The sequence below is a fragment of the Acyrthosiphon pisum genome, chromosome A2 (genome assembly GCF_005508785.2).
Source record: "Acyrthosiphon pisum isolate AL4f chromosome A2, pea_aphid_22Mar2018_4r6ur, whole genome shotgun sequence".
NCBI classification, from domain to species: Eukaryota; Metazoa; Arthropoda; class Insecta; order Hemiptera; family Aphididae; genus Acyrthosiphon; species Acyrthosiphon pisum.
In genome coordinates, this window is record NC_042495.1 from 109854652 (window position 1) to 109876374 (window position 21723).

Below are 21723 nucleotides of genomic sequence, written 5' to 3' on the forward strand. Positions count from 1 at the left end.
TCAATTTTGGACTTAGAAAGTTGGTTCAACTACCAAAATGCATTAAAAAATTAGGCAAAAAAAAAATAGTAGTTAAAATAGGTGGTTGTCATTTAAGATAAAAAAAGTTGTATTGCGCATGCGCAAGTCTAATTAAGTTAAAACAATTCATAGGCCATAAAAAGTGTATTTTTATGTCATAACACCAAATAGAAAACAGAGTTCAAATTGAATTGCCCTACTCAAAGATATTGACTATTGAGTGTTCTCAATTAGCGATTACACACTGTATAAATAAAAAGGTAAAAATAAAATGTACTTAAACATATTTTTATATCTTCCTGTATGCAGATATATGATTTTTTCCACGTACATATTCGATATACCTAGTTGTTTTCAATCAATACTTGTAATGTGTATATTATGTGCATATATTATATTATTTTAACTTGCAAGCGCGTGACCTATGTGTAATTAAAATTTTTTAATAGACCATTTTTATGGGTTCAATAATATCGTCAATCAAGACTTATGATTATTTTTTAAATTTAACATTATAATATGTTGCTAACGGGTTATACGAATTACCGCAGGAATACGACCAAGTTTCACAACCGCATTGCCCACCGTGTACCATGGTATAACATTTACTATACCATCATGTCATTATACAATCGACATTCAATCGCGTTCGTGACATTTTCCGTCGTTTAAAATATACAAGCCGACAACCGATATTTCCCCTTAACATTATCTATCCATTTATGTATTTCAGACGATGAAATATGTGAACATTTAGCGGTCACTTGTAATGTGATAAGATCGAATAATAATCGCTGTCGATTAAATCGTAAGTTTAGAGAGTAAGAGTGCGCGAAGGTTAAAGTTTATCGAACTCTTTACATTTATTTTGACGGACATAATATATTATTATTAATAATAATTTCTGCGCCAGATTAGATAATGAAATAACCCGTCCTGCACCGCGCGGCCAAGGCGGTTTCCAACTCTGAATTTCTACCTCCATCCGCAACCATAGTAGCTATGGTAGTCATCCGTTGTTTTGCTAAACTACGAAATGTTCTTTTGATAACAATCGTATGTCAAATTATATCGTACCAATAATCGTACACGGCTCGTGTGACCGTGCGCATAATAATAGTAATACATGCAGTCATGTGCAGCTTTGGGAGTCACCGAGTTACGTGTAGTTATTAGACTTATTATTATTATTATTACATACAAATTAAACGTCGTGCGTCTAGTATATAATATTATAGTATCATACTAATTACGGTGAAACCGATTTTCACCTATACAATAGACACATCAATATTTTCTCGACAGTCGACCGACTTTTTTCGCCGCGAACGACGGTTGTACGCGCGCGTTAAGCCCGTATCTTAAAATATGAGTAATATGATATTTATTGAAATATATATAGGTCAAAATTATTAACGTCTTCTGTATCGTGGCGTCGGTTCGGCATCGGAGTGTTTAGTTTTGAGACTGATCAACATACATTTTATAACTATATACATACCTATATGTATAAAGACGGTCGTAGCGTACTTAGTGTTCATTAAATTCGGACATCACGCACGCATTTATATGGGCAATCGTTGTAATACAACGTTTGTGTTCATTTATTAGTTAGTATTCGGACCGGGAACACGAAAATGTTAAAAGACGCGTATATCGTACGTGTTATCGAATGTTCGGCTAAAATGTTAACATCAGGTATACTACCTGCCCATATTTTATAGACCGTGCAGGTCTCCTATCTGTATCAGTAATTTTCAGCAGTTGTCTGAAATTCCATGTTTTTTTATCTTTCTCTATATTGTTTTAAGACTTGTATCGGTATTATATTTTGTATATTTGAGTTACCTCAATAAAAAAAATAGATATCATTATTATTGTTGTTGTGTCACGTCGAAGGAATTTTTGTATCTCAGATATCTCTTGATGATTATAATATAGAAACACAGTTTTAATGCGTTTTCCTTATTATATATTGTATACGTTCCTATCTATCTATATCTATCTATCTATATAATACCTACACAGTGGTTTCTTAACGTACAAAATAATAATTTCTTACTTAATAGTATTTTGTCCTTTTTCAGAAACAAATCAAACCGTGTAGCATATACTAAATAAGAGATAAAAAATATGTTGTTTTAACCATTATTCTGAACATGGGAATCGACTGGAAAAATTATTACCAGCCATTGATAAAAATCTACCGATAAAGTACGAGCAAGAAAAATAATCTATACGACTAAAATATTATATTATATAACTACATTTTTTGTATTACGATCGTGTGTCAAATGAACATAATATAATTTAAACTCACTGTTCTACTATATTATTAACACATGAAAATTAGCCACTATATTATTTTGCTGCAACATTAGAAAATTATGTAACGTTCGTAATCGAAACTTAGAATTTGTACGTCCGCAGTCCTTATGATCACGCGTATCCTTTAGTGATATTATATTTTATGGACCGGTAATGATCAAGAACAATCTGGCGATGTCCCTCTTCCCTGTCCATCAGTGTGTCATAATACGCTGCAGAAGTGCTCCGCTGCACTTGACCGGACACCCAACTGATTACGTATATAGAGTTTGCCTTTTTTCCGATCGCAGGATACGTCCATTTTACTCGTAATTTGCGTGCGTAATGACGTTATATATTATTATTGCGAACAGATTAAAAAAAAAAGAGGAAGATTTATCGATATAAATCGGTTTACTAGTGTACACACACACACACACACACTCGTGCGCTTATTATTACGGTCGTCCGTCGGGCACGCGAGTCGTCGCGGTGATGGAAATCACTGGACCGAGGACGTTTCATCACAAAGCTCGACACGTCACAGGAGATCCGTAAATCGTATATGTATACCGTTTTTAGGTTATTATATCGCGATTCGTGTTTATAATATACAAATTTAACGTACTGTAGGTATGTACACAATATATTATTATTATGTATGTGTACCTACAATGGACTCAAAAGAGATCGCGGACGACCCAAACTACCGTTGCGTGAACACGCCGGGCACACAACCTTGACGGACACTGTACGATGATTTTACGTACATAATTTTTTTCGTTGGCGTCACACACGCACTCAGACATCAAACACACACACACATGTGTGTGTGTAGACGTACCTATAGTGGCCTAACCTTGGACGCCGATATTATTGTGTGTACCTATATTCGTAATATTATTATTATTCATACGAGTGTGTCTGGAATAAAATACGTCGCATGATATTGTAATAATATGGTCGTTACAATACGCTATACCGCTCCCCGTGTGCAATATAATTTACCCTTATACGCGTCTGCCGATGAGACGCCGTCGACGGAGGGTCCGGTCGAACCCCAAAATATCCACAACACTGCTGCACCCCTATTTGATTGTAAATAATAAATGTGTTTGTGTCTGTGTGTGTGTGTGTGTGTACACTTACTACGTCTTATGCCGAGGGTGAGCAGATAGGTATATTTTAGGGTGGCTCTGTACTCTGTACGATCTCGGATATACCTATACGAAAGCGTAAAAATATTATAATACAAACCTATATCATGTTACTGAAATAATATAACGAGCCATAATTTTGTGAGCATATTTATCGAGATGAAAATTAGACGGACCTCTGAGAAAGTTTATTGGACACACTTGTGAGTCTATCACGATTCTGAGCTCGAGAGTTGGGCTGCCACGATATTCAAACCAGAGACTGGAACATTGATGATTTTTACTGTGCCGGTTCCTGTTTGGTTTCCAGAAAAACTAAAATTTCTGTTTCGATTCCGGTTCGGTTCTTAAAAAATAAAAAATGTGTTACCTGTTTTGGTTTTATACTAATGTAAAAAATGTCTCAAGTAAAAGTATCAGTTTCGGTAAGGTTTCAGTCCCTGATTCAAACATTGACGTTCATATTATACAAAACTCGTATAAGTATAAAAGTGTTACTCTCGACGAACCGAAATAGTGTGCGTGAGAAATGTGTTATTACGACATGTTAGGTACTCTTAATTTATACAACAATAATTGTTTTCGAATCGCCGGTCCTTCACAGGACAAACAATTAGATTAGTTAATATTACAATATTATTGTAGCATCGAATCTTGACATTCAAATTAATAATATATTTTACTTATACGGGCGGTACGTCCTATTATATTGGTACACGGACAGTCAATAACGATCGTTTAATCCTCGTGTTGCAATAAGTCTATCGATTTGACAGTATGATCTTACAATAGTAAGTTCGAGTTTATAATAATAATTATTGTCAATGGATATATAATCGTTTTGTTGTTTTTTTATCGGATCTATATACAATTACAGTTTACAAACCGCCAAGCATTTCGATACCAAAGCCCGATATTACGTGGATATTTTAGTACGCCATATAATATGTATAACGATAATATTCTATAATACTTCGTGTAAGAATAGACTCCGTTATAATAGGTATTACCTAATAATATTACCTATAATAGGTACACCTATACGTGTACAATATTATTTATCCATTTTCAATATTATCTTTGTGCGAGATTTCCGTTTTCGTCGTCCGAGTCGAACATTCGTCAAAGCGTGACTTTTCGTGTCAATTTCGTGTAGTTAGATCATGTGTGTTGTATCATACAAGACATGATATTTGACATACATATTATTATTATCATTTTATTCAATCGATTAATTTTATAATTCGAGCCAATTGAGATATGAAATGCGTTATATCATATATATAAATATATATATATATATACGCAAGTAATAACTTTACTGTATAGACATACATAATATTATATATTAAAACTTAAAGTATTGTTTTTAATCCGTACTCGATATATGAAATGGTTTAACGACGTTCAATATTGTATTATATGCACAATATAATAATATTATAGCGTTGTAATCGAATCGCAATGGCTTATACGATCTTTGCGCAACAAGTGTGCACGTTCTAAATAAATTGTGTGTTTGCCGCGGTTTTTTATATTATTCCTATCCGTCCGTCCTCACCAGTCATATTATTCTACTGAATATCCTGCGCACACAACACGCGCACGCGCTGCAATTCAATGCAACGTCGTCTGCAGTGCGTGTATAATATTATCAGAATACTATTATATTAACAGTTGTGTTATAATATTTATAGGTATATTGTGTGGGTGGCATGGTTCGGGTGTGTTGAGTGTCGGGAGATGCGCTTGCGACAAAAAATGATTTTTAACTTTTTAAGGCGTGGCCAAAGTGCCTATTAATTTATGTGCCTTTTAGCTGGTACCGACAACTACGCTTTGTAACACCGAAGCATTGAAAAATATTCAAACTCCTGCAAACACGTGGTGCAATATACCGGTACCATGCAGTGGTACCACTACTATTGTTAACGATTTTAATATTTCATAAAACTGATCGTGTGTGTCTATGACAAACTGACAAAGATGGTTTTATTTGTTGTTTTATCGGGTAATAAATAGATCGATCTTAACACTCGTGTGAAGAAAAAAAAACTGTCAAATTTTACATACAACTATACTCAATATTCAATATTTTCAACTTCTGGTTAACATTTGTTAAAATATTAAAAACAAATCTGTTCAATGTTTCAATTCTTTTGCGTATTATGTTGTTACCTTTAAATTGTACGATATTATGTGAATATCACACTAATATTAAATTTGACAAAATTAAATATGAACTTTTGAACTTCGATGTTTTGTGATTTCTAAGACTGGGACAACAAAATAATGATTGTGTGTGTTGCATACTCGCATAATTTTAATTTGTTTTCATTAATCAGTCGATAATCCAATTATAGTCATATTTACGACTCTCTAACATCGTAGTACCAAACTCCAATTTATGAAAAAATCAGTTTTCCAGACTTTTAAAAAATAAAATCCTCGATCTATCGTATCTACAATAACTTTATCAGAATTGATCATATTATTAATTTTATGATATGATGTTTTAATGCTGCGTATTAAAATGTTGTTTTTTAGTTTAATACATATAATTAGTTCGTGGTTTGCTGGAGTGAAAAATAATATTGCAACACGTTTACCGAGTCACGTCACAGGTTTTACCACCCATACCAGTCGTGTACGCACCTACCACCAGGGTACATAATATATTACAAATTACAATAAATCATATACACAATAACACTATACAGTAACGAAAACAAATCATAATAAGTTAAACGTGCTCTGGATATTCTACATAATATAATGTTATTATCCGTCAAAGTCCTCGAAATGGCCACTTACTGATAACGACGCATTATACGGTATATAACACAATAATATCATGTTCGCGTATTTTATCTGCGGTACATGTTTATTGTCGAGCCCGTGGAAAATATTCGATGTTTAGGTTTTTCGTAACCTTATCAACCGTGAAAACATTCAGATGCAATTCCGTCGTATAAAAGTTTAATATGTGTTATAATAATATACTAATCAATTACTATAACTACCCATGTGTGCCATACATGAAAAAACAAGGCAAAACGTACATAACAATTCGTACTATATAATATTAACATTGCGGTATACACGTCATATTCGTAGCGTACTGCGTACAACAACGGTCTCTCTCGATGTAATAAATCATTTTTTTTTTTTATTCGCCAGAATTATTTTAAATTTCCGACCGGCTTTTGTCCGTAATATGTTTCCACTCAGACGAAAGTGTTCGACTGCAGCAGTTATTGAAATAATGTATTGGCTATAAACTGCAGATCGCACAGAGTTAACCATAATAATTACACTAAATACCTACAGTCGTTTAGTCAATCGACTCGCTGCGCGGTTAGGTATTAAAATCAATCTATAAAAAAGTTTCTGACACGCTTCGGTATAATACATTAAATATTATATTTACTCTATGGACGCAATGTGTTTCGTGTCGATCGGAAAACGTTTTAAACGCCACGTGGACCTAATATACGTTTCAAATGAGTTCAATTAAAATGTTTTCTCTTTCGCTTTTAAACCATAATAATATAAAATAATGATATTGTGATCATGCGTTGGCAGGCATCGTTGAAAATGCATCATCTGCTGCAGGTTAGGTGCCCGTAAGATATTATCATTATTATTATTGTTACTATTATCTGAACCAGGCGCCGTCTGAACACGTCTCGCCGAAGGTATAATATAGCGGTTACGGTCGGATAATTTAATTTTCTAGTCCTAATAAAGTCGTGGTAAAAATATGCAATCGGTGTAGAGTAGATTTCAAGCCCGTAATTTCTGGTCACTGAATATTATCGTTATCGTAATACCTACCCGTACCTACCTACTTACATTTAAATAATATGTTATACTGATCGAATAAAGCAACGTTCACTTTTATGATATTATACATTATATTATTATCCAGTAACTATATTAAAATAATATGCCGAGACGTGTGTAATAAATAATATTATTTATTATGACGTCGTTTTAATTTGTATTGTATTATTTTTTATTTTGACAACGGGGCGTTGCACGGATATAGCCGCCGCCGCCGTAACCTACCCATGTTTGTACAGACAATATCAACACGGCGCATAATAGGTAGAGGATACGTAATATTTTAAGTACACGGAGATCAGAAATCAAAAACAAAACCGTATAAAAAATAATGTATTTTTACTACCTCATTATTATAATATTATATAGGTGAGGTACCCATGAATATATTATATATTTTTATTTGTTCTAAAAAACCATAAAGGTTTTCCCAATTTTGCTAACAATAATAATTCAAAAAATAACCTTACATAATATAATATTATAGTGTGTGTTATGCGGCATTTAATTCTGTACCCGTAATTCTCTGTACATGCGCACGCACACATACACACATACAGACACACCTACATAATATACAAAGTGATCAATATTTAACCTGCAGCTAAACATTAGTTTTCTCAGTGATTTTAAAAAACCTGATGTTTTTTTTGTTATAATATTATAATGTTTTTAAAATAATTATCATATCATTACGTATATTTCAAGTATTTTTTTTTATTTATTTTTTATCTTCATTTTTAAATGTAATTCTATATTTTAGCATAAAGTATTGCTTTTAACATTTTCGTGTCTTAAAAATGTAAACGTTTTTGAAAAACCTAATGGAAGCATATTATTCGCGGTGTAGATCATCACACATTTTGCAGACACTTTCCACTTCACTAGTCTCGAATAGACTTGACGTAAAAAAGAAAAAAAGTCGTATATAGTAGTCGGATATATCGATCACTCTGTATGCGTACGTAACGCGTGCTCATAATATAGACGAAAATTGTGCGCCGCCCCGGGTCATATATCATTATAATATTATTATTATTACTCGCGATCGTATATAATATAAGTCTATGACTATATTATAATAATATAATATGGTCGTTCATCCTATATCCCGCCGAATATTTCTATTGTACGGAATACCCGCAGTCTGCCGTGACAATGCTGGAATTTAATTGTATCCGTATATATAATTATACAAATTACTAATAATAATAATTATTATTATTATTATTATTGGAAGGCTTTTTTTTTACTTAACAAAATATTATAATAAAATGCTACGGTGACGTACTACAATAGTCGTTCGAGAGAAGCTTCGCGGTGGTTATGTGGCGCGCTAGGTTCATAATCGATTTAGTAGTACAACACTTATATTATTATTTATTACCGTCATCATCATCATCATCATCATTATTATTATTACTTCAATACAATGGATCATAATATTATGTGCAGTTGCTGCTTTTTGTATTTTTTCCCAACATGTCACTGCATACTTCGGGTCTTTATCTCGTCTCAACCTGGTGCATTAATGCATATTATACGTTAATAATGCACATTGTTTCCAAGCAATCGTTGTGCCGGTACCAACTTGCTTGATTTTTGTCCTTTTTTATGCCGTAGATGCATCAGCCCCTATCTAAAAAACCCAATGTCAACCGAGAAAATAGAATGTACCTGATACTATACGGAGTGCATAATATGTTGCGATTTGTATAGGGTAACTGGCAAATATTTAAAATTTTAAAGAATACATTATGAGCTTTTAATACAGTTAGAGCTTTCAAAAATTAGCGAGCGACAAACACGATGTGGTAGGTACTCTGTATATAGGTAATATTTTGTTATAATAAACGCGACGTAGAAGAATACTAACTCTACTTTATACGATTAAACTCGTATTAATGTCGCAATTTTAATTGTAAGGCCATATTTTTTTTCGAAGAGTTTATCTTATCGTTAATCCCCAAACATTAATCTCAATCATTATATCATGTGTACAGGTACCTACTTACCTGTGTTTAATAAATATTTTCATTTACTGAAACTAGGTTCAATCGAAAAAAAAATTTGATAGCGTAAGGAACTCAAGGTTAGTTTTGACGAAATTAAAAACAGGAAGATAATTAATATTAAAAAAACATGGCGATTGGTGTTGTTATTTTAGCATTTTTCAATTGGAAATCAAATTCTTTACTCCAATAAAGACGTTTTATTAAATTTTATCACGTGTAGGTATAAAAGGTAGGTATACCTGCTATGTAATAGTACGTGTTAATTATTAATATTATGTTAAAATTGATATAACTAAAATTACACCAATTTTCAGTTTTGCAATCACTGTGATGCGACTTATATACATAATATATTACATAGGTATATTTTATTTTGTCCAGCTATACAATATGTTTGTTATGAGGCAACTAGGCAAGATATATTTTTTGTCAACTGAACTTTGGATCAATACCATGTTGTGGGGAGGGGGAGGGAGTCGGATTGAAGAAAATAAAACTATACTGAAGTGTAGTATATATCGATGACTGTTGAGAGGGGATATGAGTTTATGACCCTCGTAATATATATAAATATAAGTATATGTTTCATTAAGATTATAAACTTGCACTATAACCTTTAGCCTTTTGCGCTACCTTAAAATATGTAACATGTTCATCTAGCGGAAAGATAAAAGTATTAATTTCTACATATAGTAATACTATGAAAAAATAGCTGACGTTAATATAGTTATGATACCTACGTAAAGATAATTGAAATAACTTATCTTTTGTAATAAAAAAATAATAATGTTGCGTACATTTTACATATTATTTTTAGTGAGTAGGTACAAACAGAATTATTATAAAGAGTACAATTTTAATAAATATATATCAGGTTAAGTTCGATATTTCATTTTTTTGAAAGCCATCGTTATAATCAATTATCGTATATTTTTTTATTCGGTTTTTGTGGGGGTTACAGTTCCGCGGATGAACGTGTTTTTATAGAGGAGGGCTAGGATTTGTCTCCGAAATCCGGGTGATCAGTGGGAGCCAGCGGGTGCTGGACTCTGGAGCTTAACCACAGAACACATTATAATACGTATAGTGATGGCGAACAACCACCGCGCTACACACCAGATCCCGCGTATTATAGTTTGTAAGGAACCAAAACTTGAAATTGAAACGATTTATTACCAACGGAATATCATTAATTTCTATTGAACAAACAATTTATATTCGTTTCAATCATATTATATTATGACGTAAACTCTTTTAACTGTTATCATAATAAATTGCAAAGTATGGATTTTAGATTTACGTAATAAGCACGTTTTAATATAGTTATATAATAAATGGAAACTGTCGCTCACCATTCAATGGGCCTCTATAATAATAATAATAATAATTGTATGTGTATTGGGAGTTGAGACAATAAGACGCATAGATATTATCACTTACTCAATAATCGACATACGCACACAAACCGTTGGAGTAGACATCAATGACATCGATTCACTTAAAATTCGTCTGGATGGCCATCGCCACAAGTGTGACACATTATGATTTACGATCAAACGCGGTACTCGATCTTAGGCACATTCGAGATAGACTAAACATTACATTATACTATGCAATTATTATTATTATTATTATTCATAAGATCGAATATTATTATTGTATTCAAGCAAAATAATGCATTTCGAAAATGTCGTTTATTATTTTGTAATATTATGACATTATATGTCACGATTTAACGAATCGTAATACATCTCATTCGCCGGCGAACTGATTGAATACATTGTTTAGCGATGACGCGTAAATCGTCAGTACTAAAATATATACCATACATATAGTGTAATTTTTTGTTTTGTTTTAAGCTTTAATTGCCGCTAATTGACAATAATCAAAAGACATTCGGTGCCGTCGATTGGTTTAGCCTTCGAAATTCCGCGTGTCTTTTTAGGTGTGCCTTCGGGCGGTTAAGTGGTAAATAGACATTTCTCCCCCGACTGTTTTCTGTCTAGTAGGTCATCCCCCCCCCTCGATATATTTTTGATGCGAACATTTCCTCCCCATTTTTTTTAAAGTTTATTATTGACTAATAATATTGAATTTAAAAATATTATATAAAATTTATTTATTTATTTATTTAAATTTATTTCGCGATTCCGGTTAGCCGTACGATTTTTATAATACGCAGTGGCGATGCACGGCGAACACAAAATATCTAATACATGTATTATATTATTCTACTCGTCGGTTATTTTTTTCGGTTTGTAGGAGGATTTCAATATAGTGTACGGACAGGGACGCCACTGCGGACAGAATATATAGGTATCTCGTTATCCGACATACACTGGAAATGATCATTATATTGTTCGGAAACGTCATAATATATTGTGTCAGGTGTGCACGTGCTATCGTTATAGTTTTCGTGTATAGTTTGTCGGGTACAGTCGATGAAGCGATTGAATACGAAACAAATAATATCGAACACGAATCGACCTCGTAGACAACGCATCACTTATATTATGCACCCGACGATGGTAAAAAAAATTGAAAGAAAATTGGAATATTCGTTGTAAGAATAACAATAACGAGCAATAAAATAACGACGCCCGGACAACGAATGACGTAGATATAATATAATTGTGGAATACTATACTACGTATAATTATTACCACGGGACTTCGTTTTTCCGCCGAAAAATCTTTTATCTGAGTATAATAATTTATTATATTACTTTACAGCGTCCATTCGTCGAACGAGATGCGCCCGTAAAAACCGACGGCCGACAACGTATATGCAATGGCGTGTATAATTATTCGATTTTTTGTTCGCAGCAATCGCGGTTTTTTTTTTCAAACACATTTAATAACCGTTTGGTAATAATTCTGAGTACGTATCATTGCATAATATAATATTATAATATTGTATACGACATACGCATGAGAATATAATAAATAATACTGTGGACGATGCGCGAGGAAAATTGTGCACAAGTCAAAAATCACTACTTTTAAACATTTACTATAGAAAACGAAAAAAACGTCTCATTTCCATGTACCTATTCACATATTACATTATTATTTTGACTGTGATGGTATTTTGACACTCTACACCGTTAATGATTTAAGACGAGACATTATTTTATATTTTTGTAATAAACACTACCGTGGGTTTTCCACAAGGTGACGTAATAATCAAAAATGGCAAAAGCTGACTTTATGAGTCACCGTGATTCGCTCGCCGACCACCTGATACCTAATGATTGCTGATTTTCTCTTCGTCCGCCCACAGTCTTCGACGATTTCTACGATTTTTGACCTTTAAGTAGAGGCAAGACTCGTTAGGTTTTAATATTTTTCATCAGCGATGTCTTCCGTCGTTATTACTTATTAATATGACGCTCAACTATAGGACCAGGATTTTTGATTAGGTGCAGTTGTATAATAGCCATCGCCCATCACATTCTTTCTTTATTGATTTGTGTACAAATTTCCTCTGCACTCTTCCACTAAGTGCATGGTATATATTATTTGTAAAAAAAATTCATTACAATAATTAATATACACATTTACACTGATATTTTTATCATATTTATGTATTGCATATATTTCACAATTTGTAAGTAAAATGTTTACAATAAGCGAAAGTGATTATGTTGAATAAGTGGTTATTTAGTCGTGCACTCGTGCGTTGAGAATCCATCCATTGATAGAAGTTCGTGGCATGTGAATAGTATATTTTATATTGGTATAATAAATTATTGAGCAAACAAATTAAAATTTTTTTTTATTTTGAATTATATTCATATATTTTTACTTTCAATACCTACGTAATTTTTTAATACATTTGCGTTTGTATCTCTTACTTCGATATCGATGATATCCAAATTTTAGATAGGCACAGTCTCGCAGCATTACATCTATATATAAATATAATATTATAGGTGCCTAGGCATAACCTGTTCGTTCTTGGCCAATTTGTTGCCTCATCGAATAAAACGATTTTCGTGACTTATTATTCGTTTTAAATTATGAACAATACACTCGGGAGATCTTTGAAAATATTTGTGTAGCTTAGCCCTCCCCCCCCTCAACATATTATATTCGCAGCTCCGTCTGCAGTATAATATCATCACACGTGTGCGTATAACGCATTAACGCTGCAGTGGGTACTACCGCGCACTCAGTAATATAATATTATGATTTATTATTATCACGATGTGTACGATGGTTGTAGACGTCAATATTATAATTTAAGGCAATGGAGTTAAATCGTCGATACCAAAATGTTCGTAGACTTGCTGCTGCTCGCGTCGGACGATTTTCGTTTGACGTGCACGCCGAAAACACGTACTACGCTTATGTTGCTCGCCGAGCTCTCGTTTATTATTAATATGCATTATAGTAATAATACGACGTACAATAATGCAATATAATATCATTATAATATTATATTATAGACTTAGACGCCGTGCGACCGTCGAGTTTTTTTTTTATTTCACTGTACATGACGTACTAGACCCGTAACCTAACCTACATGTTCACTGCTGCAGGGCAGCACACCGCGTGTTTTCCCTCGCTTTCATAATATAATATTATAGTTTATTGTTTTCGTGTGTCTAACGAGGGTAAAAAGGTAAATCACGGTGCGTCACCCTGTATAATTTATGATATAAATTTATGATATAATAATAATACGTATTGTACTATATTGTATGTGTAGGTACCATATTACCTATATTGATAATTCTACTTCCCAACTCGAAAAAATACAACGTCCATACAATTAGTTGGCATTTAAACGTAGATTTCAATACGTCCACCATTACTGCATTTCCCCCTTAACCTCACCCACCCCGATTCGTACCATATGATATTATTACCCACGTAGTATTGTATATAGGTGCTTAATGGCTAATATTATAATATTATACTATATTATACATGAAATAACTCGTTTGATGTTGTTGTAGCTATAAAAAGTGAAAAAAATCGTTTATTTAGTGTATAAAATCAACACCGATGGTCATATTATTATCATTGCTTAATAGAAGTACCTACTCGTTTAATAAATAAACGCATCGTACAATAATATTGCGGTAATAAGCAAATCGCACTTGAAAATGTTTACTTTACGGTGTATAAAAAATCCGATATTTGCATCGGACGCCAAACAAACAACGAAAAAAAACAACGCGAACCAACGTAAAATAATTTGCTAGTTAGGTACATTATAAATTATAATATTATAATATATCATATAGTTTAGCGATCGTAGATACATAAAATAGGGACTAAAGGTGAATCATTTGCATTTTTACAATAAAGGTACGTCTTGCAAACATATTTTATTATATTTAATTTCCAATATCGTTCTATTAACAATTTAACACATGTTCTTTCCTCTAATAGAAAGATCATCGTCGAATGGACAATCACGCGAAATTATTTATTAAGTGATTATTAAAGAAAATACAATTAATTTTTACAGACATTAAAATTGGTATTAGATACTATTAATTAATATCACTCCTTAATCTGGTACATTATATTGTTTTATTTAGAATAATAATAATTATTATTATAATATAGGACTGTTCCGATATATTATGCATTGCCGGAGATTGTGTATGAAGTAATTTATATTATTATACATTACACACTTATATTATATTGTTAAGAGCATCTTGACATTGACCTTTCGATTGATCCTTAATATATTTTATATATTTTTATTCCTATGTTGAATTAATTTAGCACTCTATATAGTATTGGCGAGAATCTAAATTTAATTAGCACCTTTTATATGGCTGTAAAAACGTATTATAATGATTTAAATCGTAGCCTAAATAGGTAGAGCTGGATATATTATTGTACATGATTTACGTTTTAACACGTGTTGATTAAATAACAGAAAATGTTTACAGATGTATATCATGTTTATTCGTCGATTTCCGGCCAACTTGATAACAAAAAAAATTTAATTTTCCACTTGCAAAAATTTAAGGAGGTAGATATTTTAATTTACAATATAATTAAGTCTTATCTCAAAGTGTATTCAATAATTTGTTGAATGTTCATTATCTAATATACAAACTTTACCAAGTTGTGTTGTATTTCGCGTATAGCTCAAATTTTCGGAAAAAAAAATCTTATTTGTTTTAACAACAATAAACTGATTTACTAATTAAATTATTATTATTCTTCGTTTATTAATATTATTAATTGGCTAATCGCATAATCATTATTTATTATATAATAATTGTCTAATTGTCCAAAACGATAAGTAAGTATAGGTAATTATAACATTAAAAAATGAATTTATAAAACTAATGGAACAAGTACCAAAGTTTATCGGCATTTGAATGTAATGAAATGATAATAGTTATGTGTTATTAGTTTATTACTTATCAGTCTCTTCTAAACAGCCTCTAAACTTTTAAAATCGACCAATTAGTTGATTGAGCACCATGCAACATTGAAACTCTGTACGTAATCTGCATTGATTATATTCGGAAATAATTATAAATGTATTTTAATTGCGCACATTAGATTGAAAAGTGAATTTAATTCTATAATTTATTTGTTAAAATATTTCAACGAGGCGTGTAATGTTATTTTGTTTTCTGGTTTGAGTATGACACTTACTATTTATTTTTTTGGGAATATTTTACGTTAGTTTACTGCACGGTGAGTATAATATAAAATTACAACGAGCGGGTTCAAAACGAGATAGAACTATAAAAATGCACTCACGATGCGCCATAGGGGCCGACATAAGACCAAGTAAACTTCATCCAACAAACCTGTCTCTGCGGTGTATATGTGTTGGTAACCGGTTTTTATTTGCATTCTACCAATCCATATAAATTATTTGACTTTATGTGGTTTGACACACCGGTGTGAATGCAACTATGAGATAATATGGAAAATTTGTTTATTTTTTTAAAAAAAATTTTAGGTTAATCTAATAGTTGTATATTATATTTTTAAATAAATGAATATCCCACAAAAATCGTAAAATATTATAGTTGATTTGCATAAAAATAATTTTGGTTGCAGCCACTATCATAATAATTTATAACCACATGCTTAGTGCTTACATTATAAGTAGGAAACCTTTATAACATATTTTAATGATTTATTACAATTCATAACAATCTACCAAAAGGTTACATAATAATATTACAAAAATCATATAATTAAACGATAATATGTGGCCTGCGTACACACTCAAAATAATTGGCAATTGTGATAAGTCATAGACAATAATTATAAACTTAAAATTTTTTTGTAAGCCAAATTATATTGTTTTTAGTCCGATGATCACGTAAATAAATAAAAAAAAAATTTTTTACTCGTTTTGATTTTCATACTAAATAGTACAAATCAATAAATTTCAAAACTGAATAATAGAACATCGAAATTCATATGGCATAATTCTTTGACGATTATTATAATATTATGCTAAGTGCATTTCTAAAATAGGTTACTAAATTTGTATTAATTTATCCGTTTAACATTGTTTTAGATAAAACTAACATTTTAACCGATTGTACGTAAGTAGGTATAGAAACACATATTATAATGATTGATGTGTTGTAAATTAGTTATATATTTTACAATTTACTGTATTAATATTAATCGATTCTCGATTTTTTGAACATTTTTTCGTCCAATTTTATTTTATTGAAGTAATTCCAGTATTATAATCGCTCGTAAGGATGTTTTTATTTGAAGAAGATTAAAAAAAATCTACTATTAATTTATCTTATATTTCTTAGTCGAATAAACATTTTACTATACTTAAGCACGATTGAAGTTGTATACGAACTGCCCCGGTCAAAACCGGGTTTGATATCGTCAGTATATTATGCGACTGAACAGGACTGAATGTAAAATGTATAATTTATAATATATATCACGTTTAAATCTGTTGCAACTCGTTTGGAGTGGAAATATTTACGTTTCGGTAAATAGTATTAATCGACGTCATTACAACACGATTTGCAGTCCAGTTTTTCTTGAATAAAATAATAGGCACATTTTCAATCTCTGCTTATTTTACTCTGTTATTGTATCACAAATAATTATTCAAAGTATTATATTATTATTGTATCTACGTAAGTGCTGCGATTGTCAACAGGTATTAATGGCATTATAATACGAAATAATTAAAAGAGAAAGTCACGAGAAGTATCAGAATGTAAATAATCTAACGTATATGTATACAATATACACAGAAGGTAATATATAGTAAATAATACGTACTTTATATTACATACTTTGTATTTATCTTTTTGATTTCAAAACGCGTAAAATAAACTATGAGATAACTCGGAGAACTTATAAACAGTCTGTGTATATTTTCACGTTTATGATAAAATAATTAATCTATATACAGTATAGTATTTTAATGCAAAATTGACCAAGTTACAGCCAATCAAAATACGCGTAATTTTCAGTTTTTTTTCATTGTCATTCTGAAAATAATTGTTCTAAAATTTTTTAGGATTAACATTTTCATTATTATTAATTTAGACGATATTTAAACGTCCGGTATTATAATTTTCACTTTAATTTGTGAACTATGAATAATCATAAAAAAATTTAGAACAATTATTTTCAGAATTATAATGAAAAAAACTGAAAATTGAGCGTATTTAGATTGGCCGTAACTTGATCAATTTTGGACTTAGAAAGTTGGTTCAACTACCAAAATGCATTAAAAAATTAGGCAAAAAAAAAATCAGTAGTTAAAATAGGTGGTTGTCATTTAAGATAAAAAAGTTGTATTGTGCATGCGCAAGTCTAATTAAGTTAAAAAAATTGATAGGCCGTAAAAAAATGTATTTTTATGTCATAACACCAAATAGAAAACAGAATTAAAATTGAATTGCTCTACTCAAAGATATTGAGTGTTCTCAATTAACGATTACACACTGTATACTGACCATATTATGCACAATAATTATTATACAACTGGACCAAAAATAAATAATAATAAAAACATTAAATATTTGACATGTCGATGATGGTAGTTTTTAGTGTTTACCGCCGGAGGTATACACCTGAAGAAACGGATTTCAATTATTATATTCATAATTTCATCGTAACCGATTAATTGAATAAATGTTGTAGGTACCTAATGACAATATACACACAAACGGTATTGTTTCGATAAGTTCTATTATGAGTATTATGAGTCTTCTCGAGGTTTGCCCGACCACACAGATCCCGATCGTATATTATAAGTACCTACGGTCGTAACAATAATGATATTTGCGATAAGAATCGATATTAGTGACCATTATAATACCTGTAGGTATGTTCCTAAATATTAATAGAAAAACATAATATAATAAACGTACACCATCTCCGTCCGTCGTAGATTTCGGACTTTAGGGCTGGTCGGGACGTCGAAGATATCATAGCTACACTTTTAATAATCAGTTCGCTGCGTCTTATTAAATTCGTGAACGATATATTGTCGCGTGCGATCGTCGGGTGAAAAGACAGTTGCCATAAAATTAATAAATAATAATAATAAAATTTCGATTATTTTTTTATTATTATTGTTAGTATTTTCGCGATCGCGTAATATTCGAAAAAATGCGCAAACTCCGGGACACGGCGGCCACGGGCCTTTGCTGTTGCGTCACGATACGAGCCTTTTCGCCCAACTCGTGTGACAGCGAAACGGCCGCGGCGGATCGCGTGGGTTGTTATTCCATTTCCGACGAACGAACGGAAACCACCTGCACCGAAATCCCACTACAACCCGAACAACAACCAACCGATTTTTATTCTTTGTTCCAGAGCCTCAACGGAAGACTGTTGTTCGCCATCATAGCTTCGGCTTTCGGTTCGGCATTCCAACATGGGTACAACACAGGCGTGGTGAACGCTCCCCAAGCGGTAAGTACCTACTCAACAATATGTTATATTATGCACCCAGTAGCGGCGCGAAATTATGAATTGTGGAGGCTTTGAAGCATACCTATATTGTATATTTTAAATATTTTTACCACCCTTCATTGAACCAGACTTAGCAGCAAAGGCCCTCAATTGCCATGCTATTGTGTTGAGGTCTTATATTTATATTAACGTTTCGGATTAGGCCGCCTTTTGTCAAGAATTCGGTTATAACATAACCAGTGGTTATTAACCACACAATATTAGTGATGGCTGCATGTGAGAACGCTCCTCGATGATGTTATTTTTTATATTCCACCCCGGTGGGATTATAATATGTGAGTGGAGGCACGAATGGAAATTCCAGACAGCCGACGGCGAACAATGTTGCTCTTAAAAAAAAAAAAGATTAATAGGGTCTGAGCCTATACTATAGTGTCGTCTTGTCGTTTGTACGGCCGTTCGATTATAACATTATTATTATAATAAATTGTGTTTAGTTGTCTACCCGTGTAGGTATATTACAAGGGGTTGATCTCGTTAGCGGGCACAATTGGTTTTTCGTGTAGATTTTTTGTTACCCGATTCCGGTTTGGTGGGTAGCTAAATACCCGACTGATGGTTCCCGCCATCGTATATACACCATAAGCATTCCGACCTGGGTACGATACCAGCGTGGTTAACCACGCAAGCTGTAACCACCTCGCCCATACTCACACACACACACGAGATTTTATTACAAGTAATATAATATATTATTAATATGCCTAACGATTGCGTACGACAGCTACACGATGATGATTTTTTTTTTAGTACACACATTATCCTTTCGGTAGGTTGGGGATCGAAAATATTTCTATAAAAAAAAAAATACCTAGGCACGGCACATCGTCGTAAGATACGGATTCCCGACCTGAGACTCGGTTCGTCTTACCTGCATTCCTTCGATAATATTATAATAGTGTGGGTACCATAAAAAAAATATAAAATATCGTTACGCCGAGATGTACACGTGGACGAGGGGTTGGTTTTTTTATTGTTCAAAGTAAGGCGCTGTCGTTTTTTTAACGGCACATAATATTATTTTCATCAATTTTTTTTTTCATTTTAACCCGAATTCGGTTGTTTCTTAGATAATTACATCATGTATGTTGGTACTATCACATTACAACGACGTACGTAGAACAAGTACAATATAATATTCTGTCTGAACGAATTACGAATTACACTACATTGCAAATATAATATTATGCCGAACGTTGAACCGTCACAATCTTATTATCAGCTGTTAGATAAGCTTAAGATAGGAGCTGCGGGGGATTTCCCGCGAATTACTACAGCTCGTCTAAATTTTAATTGTTTTATAATATTTGTTGACAATAATATATTAATTATACGTAATATTATGGTATTATATTAATCGTGACAATTATTACTGTTCAGACTTGTGCAGACGGTCGACATTTCCCTATAGTACAAGTTGGCCAAATGATATACGGATCGTCGTCAAGTACTAAAAACTAAGATCGTTGTTCGTTAAAAATAATATTATGCGTAGGCCTCGGGCGATACGAACGACACAAAAATATGCATTTATAAAAAAAAAAACTAAAATCATCGGAGTTGCATTGAGTGTTCAAAATTTAAAATATATACCCACTCGTATACCCGACGTCTTGTAATAATTTATTGGTATATAGTGGCGGCTGGTACGGACGATAACGGACACACGAGTTCGATGGGTGCGCGCGCGCGCGCGCGCGAGGTTCACCTTCAATTATCGATTTCGAGAGACATAATAATATTATACTTGTACATATTATATTTTTTCATTTCTACTTTCCACGATAAACTAATCGAGTTGTTTTTTCTCCATCAAATATATTCAAAATAAATCCCCCCAAAAAAAAAAACTTTTACGGCCACACACACACACACCCGGACCGGACGGAGGAATGCACGTCGGAATATCTGTTCGCGGACGGCTATAAAACGCGTTTGGGCTACGTCTTATATTATTATGATAATATTATAATATTATTATATTATGTGCTTATATATTATATATTGTGGAAAATAAAATAAAAAAATAAATCCCAGGGAACCGTTTTTGTGAGCGCCTCTTGTGATGTGGTGCCGGCCTCCGACGACTGCAGCCTCTGCACTGTCTTTGGACAACATGTTTCCTGCCGATATAAATCTCGTTTTAATTTCCAACGCAGCAGAGAGCATCATAGGTTTATTAAATGTGTTTTTCGAAACCTGCACGTCTTTAGAACGCATTCCCGTGTTTGTGTAGAGTTACAAAATATATTTATTTTTTCTCTCCAGATTCGAACGCGCTATGAGCGAGTAGTATAATAGGTATAGTGCGCACCCAGCGCGCATTAGGATATTTTCACACGGAAAACGAGAACTAGAAAACGCAGTAATTTGATATTTTTTTAGTCGATTCTATAAGTATAATATGAT

At 32.4% G+C, this 21723-nt stretch overlaps 1 protein-coding gene across 3 annotated transcripts in view; it reads left to right on the plus strand.

Moving 5' to 3' along the window:
* Positions 1-21723, plus strand: part of LOC100160702 (solute carrier family 2, facilitated glucose transporter member 1) — a 66536-nt gene that overhangs the window by 32041 nt on the left and 12772 nt on the right. For all 3 annotated transcript variants that reach the window (XM_016807218.2, XM_029489516.1, XM_001950928.5), the window contains one exon: positions 19156-19254. In XM_016807218.2, coding sequence (XP_016662707.1) covers positions 19156-19254 — 99 coding nt within the window. The remainder of the gene's footprint in view (positions 1-19155; positions 19255-21723) is intronic.